This window comes from Syngnathus floridae, chromosome 18 (assembly GCF_059516105.1).
Source record: "Syngnathus floridae isolate MCC-2025c chromosome 18, RoL_Sflo_1.0, whole genome shotgun sequence".
Lineage (NCBI taxonomy): Eukaryota > Metazoa > Chordata > Actinopteri > Syngnathiformes > Syngnathidae > Syngnathus > Syngnathus floridae.
The window spans coordinates 3,861,721-3,872,425 of record NC_142430.1 but is presented as its reverse complement, the minus strand read 5'-3'; the positions used below and the strand labels follow the sequence as shown (position 1 = coordinate 3,872,425).

General features: G+C 46.8%; 3 protein-coding genes across 5 annotated transcripts; 2 read left to right on the top strand and 1 right to left on the bottom strand.

Moving 5' to 3' along the window:
• The first annotated feature begins 1,118 nt into the window (after nt 1-1,118).
• ppifb (peptidylprolyl isomerase Fb) lies at nt 1,119-4,634 on the top strand. 2 transcript variants are annotated; one of them, XR_015854114.1, is made up of 8 exons: nt 1,119-1,444; nt 1,570-1,600; nt 2,153-2,241; nt 2,310-2,406; nt 2,567-2,642; nt 2,713-2,879; nt 4,024-4,119; nt 4,530-4,634. XR_015854114.1 is itself a non-coding variant. In XM_088360524.1 (6 exons), the coding sequence occupies exons 1-6, from the start codon at nt 1,295-1,297 to the stop codon at nt 2,846-2,848; spliced, it is 579 nt and encodes a 192-aa protein (XP_088216650.1). In that variant the 5' UTR covers nt 1,120-1,294; the 3' UTR covers nt 2,849-3,118. The 2 variants fall into 2 exon arrangements, 1 of the variants encoding a protein (XP_088216650.1); XM_088360524.1 differs by lacking the exons at nt 4,024-4,119; nt 4,530-4,634 and having other exon boundaries at nt 1,120-1,444; nt 2,713-3,118.
• An 83-nt stretch (nt 4,635-4,717) lies between these two features.
• qrfprb (pyroglutamylated RFamide peptide receptor b) lies at nt 4,718-10,252 on the bottom strand. The gene is made up of 6 exons (XM_088360529.1): nt 6,552-10,252; nt 6,137-6,295; nt 5,994-6,055; nt 5,674-5,909; nt 5,357-5,454; nt 4,718-5,274 (listed from the first exon to the last, which is right to left on the bottom strand). Exons 1-6 carry the CDS (start codon nt 6,913-6,915, stop codon nt 4,886-4,888), a joined length of 1,308 nt encoding a protein of 435 aa, XP_088216655.1. The 5' UTR covers nt 6,916-10,252; the 3' UTR covers nt 4,718-4,885.
• tbata (thymus, brain and testes associated) lies at nt 6,671-9,922 on the top strand. Of its 2 annotated transcripts, XR_015854113.1 has the most exons (9): nt 6,671-7,018; nt 7,876-8,107; nt 8,195-8,274; nt 8,446-8,595; nt 8,708-8,789; nt 8,980-9,088; nt 9,159-9,190; nt 9,333-9,593; nt 9,745-9,922. XR_015854113.1 is itself a non-coding variant. In XM_088360519.1 (8 exons), exons 1-8 carry the CDS (start codon nt 6,962-6,964, stop codon nt 9,539-9,541), a joined length of 951 nt encoding a protein of 316 aa, XP_088216645.1. In that variant the 5' UTR covers nt 6,671-6,961; the 3' UTR covers nt 9,542-9,922. The 2 variants fall into 2 exon arrangements, 1 of the variants encoding a protein (XP_088216645.1); XM_088360519.1 differs by having other exon boundaries at nt 9,333-9,922.
• Nucleotides 10,253-10,705: the final 453 nt, after the last annotated feature.

The window sequence follows — 10,705 nt, the reverse complement described above, 5'->3', positions numbered from 1 at the left end:
CATGATAGAAAAAGTATTTTTATGATGGAAAATTTCATCCCTTGCTCTTTTTCAGTAATTTATTTTTTTACTCTTTTATTCTTCTGTTAGGCTAGGAAGCAGTTGTCTCTTGCTGGAGCCACCCTACCTTTTTATTAAAATGTCATTTAAATCACTGCAGTTCAGCACACTGACAAAAAATTACTATACACTGCCACATCATTTTATTTTCGTATGAAACATGGGATGAATTCATGTTGATTTGTTTCTTGCATACAGGTGAGCCACTTTTGTGTATCCTCAATCTGTACTTGCACAATCACATTAAAGGACACACACACGCACACACACACACACACACACACATATATATATATATATATATATATATATATATATATATATATATATATATATATATATATATATATATATATATATATGTTTGGAAATTTACAGAACAAAGCGAGGTTATCTGTATATATGTGAATAAAAATAGAGACGTGAACAGAAATGTATTCATGTTCCCTGGGAATGTGCATTGTTTGCTCCGAATAATAAAAGAATTTTCAACCATTCCACTGGAAGTGGAAAATTGTTAGTTTGAGCCCTTACCCCCATTTTTGGAACTCATCGTGTTAAATGAAATGTTCTTCTCTGTCTCTTCTATACTAAAGAAAAAAAGGAAAAGCAAAATTTGTCCAGAAGATTGTAAGTAAAGCCACATTTTTTATATCATGGACAAGCCACGGTCTGTGTTTGTATTATGTACAATCATTTCATACTGACAGATTTTTTTTAAAGTCTTGCAGAGCTGCTGTATGTAGTTAGACCATGTGACACCCTCATATTTATCTAATAAATATGCATTCATATCATACCCGGTCTTATATTTTTTTTTTTATGTGACGTCACAGGACGGCCATCTTGGGGCAACGCTGTTGGATCATAAGATTACAGTCAACAGACTTTAAAATAATTGTCGATTACGCATCACAGACAATTTTCAAACTGCATTGATTTTCAGCTAAACGTCAGAGATACCGTTTGTAATAAACGAATGCGCTTGTAAATCCGTCAAGAATGCAGCGTTTATGTGCACCTGAGCAGGTCCCTTTCCTAAAATGGCCGACCCGTGACGCCGCCACCGAGCTCGCCTCAAAAAATCTAGTGTTCCTAACAGTGTCTATGGTCGGCTTTCTACTTCCGCTTACGTAAGGAACAACGGCGTGATTTTGGCATGCAGGGTGACGGCGTGCAGTTCATGACTCTTGTGAGGCAAATTTAAAAAGTTAATTTTCTCTTCTAAGCTAAAATGATTCTACTATCGAACCGTATGAAACTGTGCTCGCTGGCGTTGGCCGCCGCGAGACTGTACAGCAGCGGCTCGGCGGCTGTTAGCAACCCGACTGTCTACTTTGACATTTCGGCCGATAACGAGCCTCTCGGCAGGGTAACGTTCGAGGTGAGAAATGTTTACAAAACAATGGCTGACATTGATTTGACTTTGAAGACATGTTTATTGTTTTGTCGCAACTGAACTAACGTGTGCCGTTTTCACATTCTTGTGTGTCTGTTTGGTTTGATAAGCTCAACGCTGAAGTGGTGCCAAAAACTGCAGGTAAGGAAATTGTTAACATTTTAGTTAGCACCTAGCTAGTGCTACCAACGCTGGTCAACAGCAACAATTCTGCGGACAAAGCTTAACCATTCATGAATATTACAAAATGAATATCTTGCATGTTTTATTATTGATGATAATATAAAATAACTCAGTGTGCTCGAGAAAATAAAATCTCACATATAATATTCTGACTTTATTCTCATGCCCCCTGTAAAATTCAAACTCGTGTCACATTTTTCCTTGTGATACTACAATTTTATTTTTGTACTCAACTTTATTTTCCTTCCAGTCTGATCCTAATGCTCCTTGTCTGGTGGCATTCAATAAAATGCTGATTTAGAAGTTCACATTTGGAGATAATAGGAGTATATGTTTGTAGAGTCATTTGTTCTACTGTAATGGGGAAGGACAACTTTCACGTATGTTGATTCTTGTGAAGGGAGGATTGATGAACTGCCCTTGGGCAACAATCTTGCATCATTTTTTTTCTCTTTTTTTATGCATGCGGGCTTGTGTGTGCATGTGGAGAAATACATTTCTTCTCAACAGAAAACTTTCGAGCTCTGTGCACGGGGGAGCACGGTTTTGGCTACAAGGGCTCCACCTTTCATCGGGTCATCCCTCAGTTCATGTGCCAGGTAAATGCACGCACCTGCAGTATCTTGTTTTTGGCCCCCCAAAAATATATATTTTTTTTGTTTTTAAGGGTGGTGATTTTACAAACCACAATGGAACAGGTGGCAAGTCCATTTACGGATGGAAGTTTCCCGATGAAAACTTCAAGCTGAAGCACACTGGTCCTGGTAGGCAACGGTTACATATTAGCTCATTTGAAAGGCACCTGACAATCTATTGTCATATTATGATTAGCAATCAGGATGTCCAAACCAAAGCTGTACAGTTCATTCATTATGATCAGGCTGATCATTTTTGACTCTGAAAAGTGTTGCTCTCCTCTCACAGGCATCTTGTCAATGGCCAATGCAGGACCCAACACCAACGGATCGCAGTTCTTCATCTGCACCAGCAAGACAGATTGGTAGGTTATCGGTGATAAGAGAGGCGTGGGACGGAACACCGTGTGACATTGAGTTTGGGCCCCGCTGCAGGCTGGACGGTCGCCACGTGGTCTTTGGCAGCGTCAGCAAGGGACTTGACGTGGTCAGGAAGGTGGAGGCCTTGGGCTCGTCCTCGGGGCGCACTGCAAAGAAGATCACCATCACAGACTGTGGCCAGCTCAAGTAGATGCTGCGGCCAGCCTGTGGGGGGCGCCAAGGTGACTACTTGAATGTCTTGCCATTAAATGTGAACCTGAGCCATTACCTTCAAGGAACGGGGGGGAGTCGCTGATAGTGCACTTGCCTGACTTGTGTGCTGACACCGTGAAGTCAATTCTTGCATATGATAGTGTGAATTGGTGCTTGTGTGTGACAAAAAAAAAGAGAAAAAAAAATCTTCAAGGACAGGGGACAAACAATAAAACTTTTATCTTCCTGTTTTGTTACAGTGACACAAGTAGTATGTCGTGTTTTTAGGAGGGGGGGAAAGGTCTCAAACGTTTGCCTCAAGTGTACTTATCTTGATGAAATTTAGGACCAGTTCCAGAAAACCAGATCCTCTGAAAGACATAAGCAGCAGTGGCAGTAGGTTCGCTTGGTATGTGTCAGAGGTTATATCCCCTTACTATATATACATGGTCATCAAAAAAAGCTTTAATATAATGGTAATTTTTTGGAGGGGGGGTATTTATTATTTCTTTACGTTTTGGATTTCATCATTTTGATGCTACTACTATAATACAATGTACTATCGTAGAAGATCTGACGCGCTTATTTTGAAAGTTTTAGAAAAGGGAAAGTGTCGTAAATTGGTAGGAACTGGCGTAAATTATCCTAACTGACGTTCTGCCGCTGCGACATGTCCTCTTGAATAAAAAAACACACACGGACACAAGAAAAAAAACAGAAGTTCAAACTGTTACGAGAAGTCCTTTCGTATTTGACATTTGCTCGATTAATCCGTTCTGTTTCACGGTTTGTGATTCCTTACTTAGTAAAACAGTTTGGTTTTACGCCACTAGAGTGTGCCAACGTACCATGATAAATAGTAACGGTGTTGCGTATTGTTCAGTCTTGAATATGAATCTATTTATTTTTTTATTCATTATATGCACAAAGGACAATCTTAAAATGTTTCATGACCATGTGTTTATTGTACTCCGGGTAAAGCTTGCTAAAGTTATAGAATGTATTTAAAGTCAAAGTCTGCTTCATTGTCAATTTCTTCACATGTCAAGACATACAAAGAGATTGAAATTGTGTTTCCTACTATTTAGGGCCTTTCGTTAATATTATATGGTTTAAATAAGTAAATATGATAAGCTAACCAAACCGTTGTTTCCTGTTTGTCTTTTATTGCAGCACTTACGGTGTTTTCACACAAGGACAAGGTTTAATAAAAGTTGTGAATCATCGGTGTGAGAGACAACCTTTCCACTGAAGGCTGAGCTTTCCAAGGTGAGAACACTCTAGTAGTAAAGAGACACTCCTCCAGCAAAACACTCATCGCAACTGTGAAGGTGAAAGATTCACAACCCCCCACCCCCTTCTCCCTCAACCTTGCTAGTTAGGGGTTTGCTATGCCTGCAACTGTCTGGTTCCTCAGGCTATTCATGCTATACAGGTGATAGTATTGCGGACTGCTGCTTGTGGAACTATGTTAACAAAAATTAAAAGCTGCATAGAACTGACTAATTTCTATGTCGAAACGCAATCTCATTTCTTGGCCAAAAGGTGGCCGTACCGTCACCGCATGGTTTTGTGCGCCTTCAAATGAGAGCCGAGTCGCCTTTGAAGTCAGCAGCCACAGGGCGCTCCTTGTTAGGTCGTGACCCCAATGTCTTAGTGGTGCATTCAATTTGCCACAGGTGCAGAAGATGCTGGGGATCGAAGCGGCTGAATTCAGTACACCACGGTCAGCCGCGGGATGAGTATCGACCGGCGCCACATCGCGCTTCTCGTCGTCCTATAAGGTACTGGCTCTTCTTCGTCTTTGCGTATCAGTTCAGGAGTTGCGCGTCAGACAAACAAAACAAAAACCCTCTTCACAGATTGATGAGCACATTGGCTCACTTTATTCATTAGCATTATTCATTTTTCAAATACCAGCAGGTTATAGGTTGTTGCCTATATTGCACCTTTTGAAGCAAAGTGCTTTTTAAAAAGGTCTCAATAGCAACAGTACAATGCAAAACCTTAAGAAACAGTAAACGAAAGAATGAGCTCATTTCCCCGGAGACTCAGAGTTTGCGGCCAGCCCCGTCTGAACAGTGGAGAGCTTTTCTCCGGCTAGGCCCAGGGAGCTCTTGCCGCGCAATGAAGCGGACGGGCCTGTGTCGGCCATGCGCCGCTCTGAGCCGTCGTCCGAGTGCAACTCCAGGAAGGCCTCTCTTCTTTGTGGCTTGATGAAGTGCACGGGCGGTGTCCGGACGTCCGCCCGCCGGCCGGGCCGTCGCGTGCACCGCGAGAGCGCCGAGATGCAGCTCTTCTTGAAGTTCTCGTTCATGAAAGCGTAGACGATGGGGTTGTTGAAGCTGTTAAAGAAGCCAATGGCCTGCACCACAGCGATGGTCATGTTGAGCGTCACGTCGTCCAACTTGTTCTCCAAGTCGTCTAAAGGAGCAACACGCAAAGTAGTGATGGAGCGTTGCGCACTTGGACGGCCGAGGCGCAAGTTTGACATCTTGCTATTTACGGTATTCGAAGAGCATGTGGACTGTGTGGAAAGGTGCCCAGCAAATGGTGAACAGCAAAACGATAATGATCATCATCTTGACGGCTCTCTTCTTTTTCCTGTCAAAGACAAACTCACAGGTTGGCTATCAGTCAGAAAGCTTCTGGATTGTTCTTTACGCTCAACTCAAGCGAGGGTGAATCTTTTGGTCTTGACTTAGCTAATGTTTGCTGTTTCCTGAGTGTTCCCGATTTGCTTGGCAAGAAAAACTCCCGTCCTTAACGAAATGTCGTTTTTGCACAGACAAAAAACGTTTCCTAGCTTGACAAAATTCCCACCTGGCCATTTTGAGGCGCTCTCGGTCATTCATGGCGTCGAGGACCGACGAGTCGCCCACCCTCTTGCGTATCCACAGCTCAAAGGCGATGCGGGTGTAGAGGAAGAGCATGGCGGCCAGGGGGAACAGGAACAGAGCCACCATGATGAAGGTGGTGTAGGCCTGCCGCTCACTGCGGGACTGCCAGATCTCCTGGCAGCACACGTGGCGGCGCTCGTACACAAAGTCGTACTTCACCTGAGCCGGCCGGGAAGGAGGAGAGTCAGATGCAGAAGCCGCAGAATGACAGCTGCTTGATTTTTGCAAAATGCTCTCACTCACTTTGAGCTGCTGCACGAAGAGCATGGGCGAGCCCACAACCAACGAGGCCGTCCACACCAGCCCTGCCAGCGACAAAGACGCAAAACACACTTGATGCCGTCAAGTGCCAAAAGAGTAGGAAAGATGGAAGGCTCGGCCGATACCCAGCATCTTGTACGCTCTCTCGGATGCGGACTGTTGCCGCATCCGAAGCGGGAAAACGATACCCAGGTATCTCTCGATGGCGATGCAGGTCATGGTGAGGATGCCCGTCACCACCGCTGTGGTCTGCACAAAGGGAACCGCCTTGCAGACCAGTGCGCCTGCAAGCAAAGCCCGGGCCGCGTCACGTCACTCAAAGGCCACAAAATGCCGCTACAAAAAGTTGCAAGATCAGAAAAGGCTAAATATTTTTTTTTAAATGTCACATTTTGGAGATACACATCAAATAGTTGTGCAAGGACAATCAAAGAGATGCACCTTGGATTTTTCTCGTGCACTATTTGGAGAATTTCCAAAACAAAAAGCAACAAAGCCTACTTGTTATTGTTTTGAAGCAAAAATGTAGGAGCAGCTGACCTCCGACCCACTGCGAGGTGATGTTCTGCAGCAGCGTGAAGGGCACGCAGAAGAAGGTGATGAGCAAGTCGCTGATGGCCAGCGAGCAGACGAAGACGTCAGTGGCGGTGCGCGCGGCGCGCTTCTTCAGCACCACCCAGAGCAACAGGCTGTTGCCGCTCAGCGCCAGCCCAAAGATCAGCGCGTAGATGAGCACAAACGCCGTCTTGGCGCCGCGCGGCAGCTCCGCCACGTACACCAGTGGCGGGATCTTATACGTGCTGATGAACTCCTGCCGGCTCAGGTTGTAGTAGCGCAGCATCTCGCGCAGCACCTCCGGCGTGATCCTGGGACCCGCCGACGAAGCCCAGCGCTCCGCCGACATCGCCGTGGGTGACAGTCGGCTGCCTGCGTGCGTTGACCCCTACTAGATGGGAAGGGGGGAGGCAGCACAGGCTCCTGCCACCTTCTCCCCACGGCTGGCAAAGGTAGGAGTCACAGGAGGTCTACTTGAGTCCTCCTCACATGTTACCACGTGTTGCTCCACTGGCCCATTCTCCCTCCTCTTCCATGTCCACCTTGTCCTACTGTCTTCCTTCACACCTCCTTGGCTTCATACCTCACCCACTCACGCCTCTCTCTCCCCCCTCCTCTTTTGCACCGTCTTGTCTTCCTCCATCGACTTTATTTGCGGCTCCTTCTTCCCCATCCTCCTCCCGGTTCATGTTCTCCTCCTCATCACATTCTGCCCCTCCTCCTCCACCTGCTCCCCTTTCTCTTGTGCTACTCGTCACCTTTTTCTTTCTTTCTGCCACATCTCATCCCCATCCTCCTCATCATTTTAGCTCTTCATCTTCCCCAATCTCTCCATCGTCTTCCTATGCTGGCTCCTCCTCCCCTCCTGCTCCCTACGCCCATCACAATTTGCTCTTTTTCTCTTTCCTCCTCTCTACTTCTCCTGAACCCCTGCTGCTTTCCTTCCTCCTCCTCTCTGTTCTCCACCCCTCCCCTTCCTCTCCATCTTCCCTTCCTTGCTCCCGCTGCTGCTATTACATCATGACCGCCGTTACAAAATGAGTCGAGTCCCACCCCCACAGGGTTAATCACCCGGCTCTTTTCTGACGCTTTCCAGTCGAGTGCAGTCTAATCAAGCCCATTGCCGCATTGTAGTGGCGACCAAAGAGTGCTTTTTCAAAATGGCCCATTTGGAGCATTGTGTTTTCTTTGTGTACTTGGGTGTCAATGAAGCGGTTGTGCGGATACGCGACGCGCTCCGGTTTCTTAGCGACCGTCACAACTTGACTTTTCCGAGCTGTAAGTAACGCAGTTCTCTTTCCGCTTCCAGGCCTCCATGCGGCTTTCCCCAAACATGTCCGGACAGGGGGGCCGGCCCCCGAGCGAGGGTCCCAGCGAGTTTCGCGTGGCGCCAGCGACGAGAGGCACGCCGAGGTTCGGCGCCCTTAGCCACCACTCCTCCTTATTTCCGCACCCGCTACTTAAGAGTCTTGACCAGAGCCGAGCCAGCGTGCCGGCGTTGGCGTTTACGCCTCATCAGGCCCACTGTGATAGCAAAGCAGGTAAGAAAAAAATTAAAATATACATGTATATATTGTGCCTTTAAAGAATGCAGTTGAAGAAGAGTGTTTGCTTTTATTTTGGGCCAGCAGTGTTTTCCGAGGCTTGGAGAGATGAGCTCAGAGAGCTGGCGGCCAAAGTCCATTCATCTTCTCAAGACACAAGTGAGGTAGCGTACCCTTTGCTGTCTTTCCATTGGCCAAACAAGCTATTGGGCCTGCAGTTCGGGGACCTGAATAGACCTGAATTTTCCTTCATTCGGTCACCAAACAAACTTAGTTAGCGCCACGTCGGTTTTCATCCACGCGGCAACTGACGTGTTTCGCTCACGGTACGGCAGGTCCGACTTGAGAGAGAGCCGGTCGGACGCCAGACCCAATACTCGGCCCAAACTGGGCGACTGGTCCCTCTGACCGCCAAGTCTCACCCCTGCCGACATCCGTCCCAGCGTCTGGACCGGCACCAACTTTTCCAGGATCAAGAACTTATGGTAGCGCAGCTTTTTGTCATCATCGCTTCATTAGATCCGGCGTGGCTGTAATGTCCTGTCAATGCGTGAGTTGCGAGGCCATGTCCGACGTATTCCTTTTCTCCACGTGCAGGTGCTGGAGCTGCTTTGTCAGATCCTGCAGACGGATTCGCTGCGGGCAGTCCAGCGCTGGCTGCTGTTGGCCGGCCACAGAGGTGACGCGAGCTTAGCTGGCCGCGGAACCGTGTCGACACCGCCACCTCTCCATTGCTCAGGCTCATCCTTTCATGGCAGCAAAGATTAAGAATTTTGATGGCTTGATTTAATTTGCCTTGCACTCATATATTCAGTCGAAATGGCTCTATGATAACAGTGCCAAGCTTTGCAAATATCTTGTCTCGGCAGAGAAGGAGCTGGTGTCGGCCATGATCAAACAAGTGGACTTGGCGAGCCACCGGCCCGCCCGCCTGCCGGTGTCCGGTCCCTCGTCTTCCCGCCCGGCGCAGCGAGGCGAGTGAGTGGCCGCTCGCTCCAAGTCGTTGTCCTTCACGTTTGCCTTTCTGCTTGTTTGTGTGCTACCCCAGGTCGAATGGAGCGTCCAGCGCCGACAAGCCAGGTAGGCCCCTGAAAAGTTTCTTCTGGACCTTTCTTCATTTTCTTTGGCATTTCTTTGTGTCGCACCAAGTCACTCTCAATGACAGTTCTCTCACAAAGAGACCTTTCGTGTCGCAACACAGCTTGCATCTTCTCGTTGGCAGAGACCATCGGAAGTGCGGAGGTCCTTGAAATCCATGCCGACAATCAGCGGGAACACAAAGATAATCCCGGATCCACCTGGGAATGTCATCGTATGGATTTGTTGCCTTGTCGACATTCATCCGCTTGCATCACGAGCGACGTCAAAGACTCCCGACAAGCGGTGTGCCCAAGTTGTCCCACCAGCGTACAGAAACGTCATACATCTTAGACAACGCCCTATTAGTTGCCCATACTTGCGTACTAGAAACGTATCTGTGAAAGTAAGTTAGCTGTTGTGAAAGCCCAATCTAAATTAAGACCTGTTGTATGCACACTACAAAAGTGGTCCATGTCAAAAGCTTCTCACCTGCCGGCTGCTTGCATTCACAAAGTGTCATTGGCATTGAATTGATTTCGCAATTTTCTTGACAGACCCTTCTACTGCGTGTAAAGGTGTTCAGCGAGGCAAGTCTTTCCATGGTAGTGGTAGTTATCCTGAGAAGTCACGGGGTGAAAATGTATTCATCTTGCAATGAAGTCATATATGACAAAAAAATTGAACATGTGAAATGTAAGTGGACTAGCCAAAATAAATAAAATGTGAAATGAAGTAGTACTAAGTATTGTACTTGGCAAGATGTATGAAATGAAGTTGTACTGTGTAGTTTATATGATTTAGCTTTGGCGAACGTCACATCCGACCCGCAGTGATGAGGTCGACATACAAAGTGTGCAGTCGCAAAAAACCTCCGCCGACCGACCGGGTGCGTTGGCTTTACGTGTAAATGTTTGCCTTTTGTTGCCGTTTGTCACTCATCCAATGACTTTTCCAGTAGAGGTGGACAAAAGCCTTCTCTCCGGTGAGTTTTGTCAAATGCAGTGTTACGCGGTAGGAGCCACGGAGGGCAAACGGAGCAGAGGTAAGTCAAAGATGAAATGGAGTTGCTAAGGGGTCCAAGGAGTGTTGGCTCTTGAGTGAACGATTCGTTCTGAAGAACAGATCTTTTCAGTGAACGAGAGTGAATGAATCACTTCCTAAGGTGATTCGTTATTTTTTCAGTTAATATGACTTCAATAAACATGCAATAACGTAACTTGTTCCACACAGTAGGTGTCGGTAATGTGCATTGAAGCTGATGCCACCTCACCGTAAAACAAAACGAAGAAAATGACGTAACTTCCCGTTCACTAACGAGTCAGTAAATTGGACTTCCCGTTCACCAACTGAACGGATCTGTGAGCGAACGAGTCAGTGAGTGAGTGATTTCTATTTCCCGTTCATCGCGAGAACAGATCAGTGAGGGAACGAGTCAATGAGTGAACTGCCTTCCCGTGTATCAACGGATCAGTCAGTGAACGTGTTCCTTGCGTGAACAATAAGGTGAATGAACGT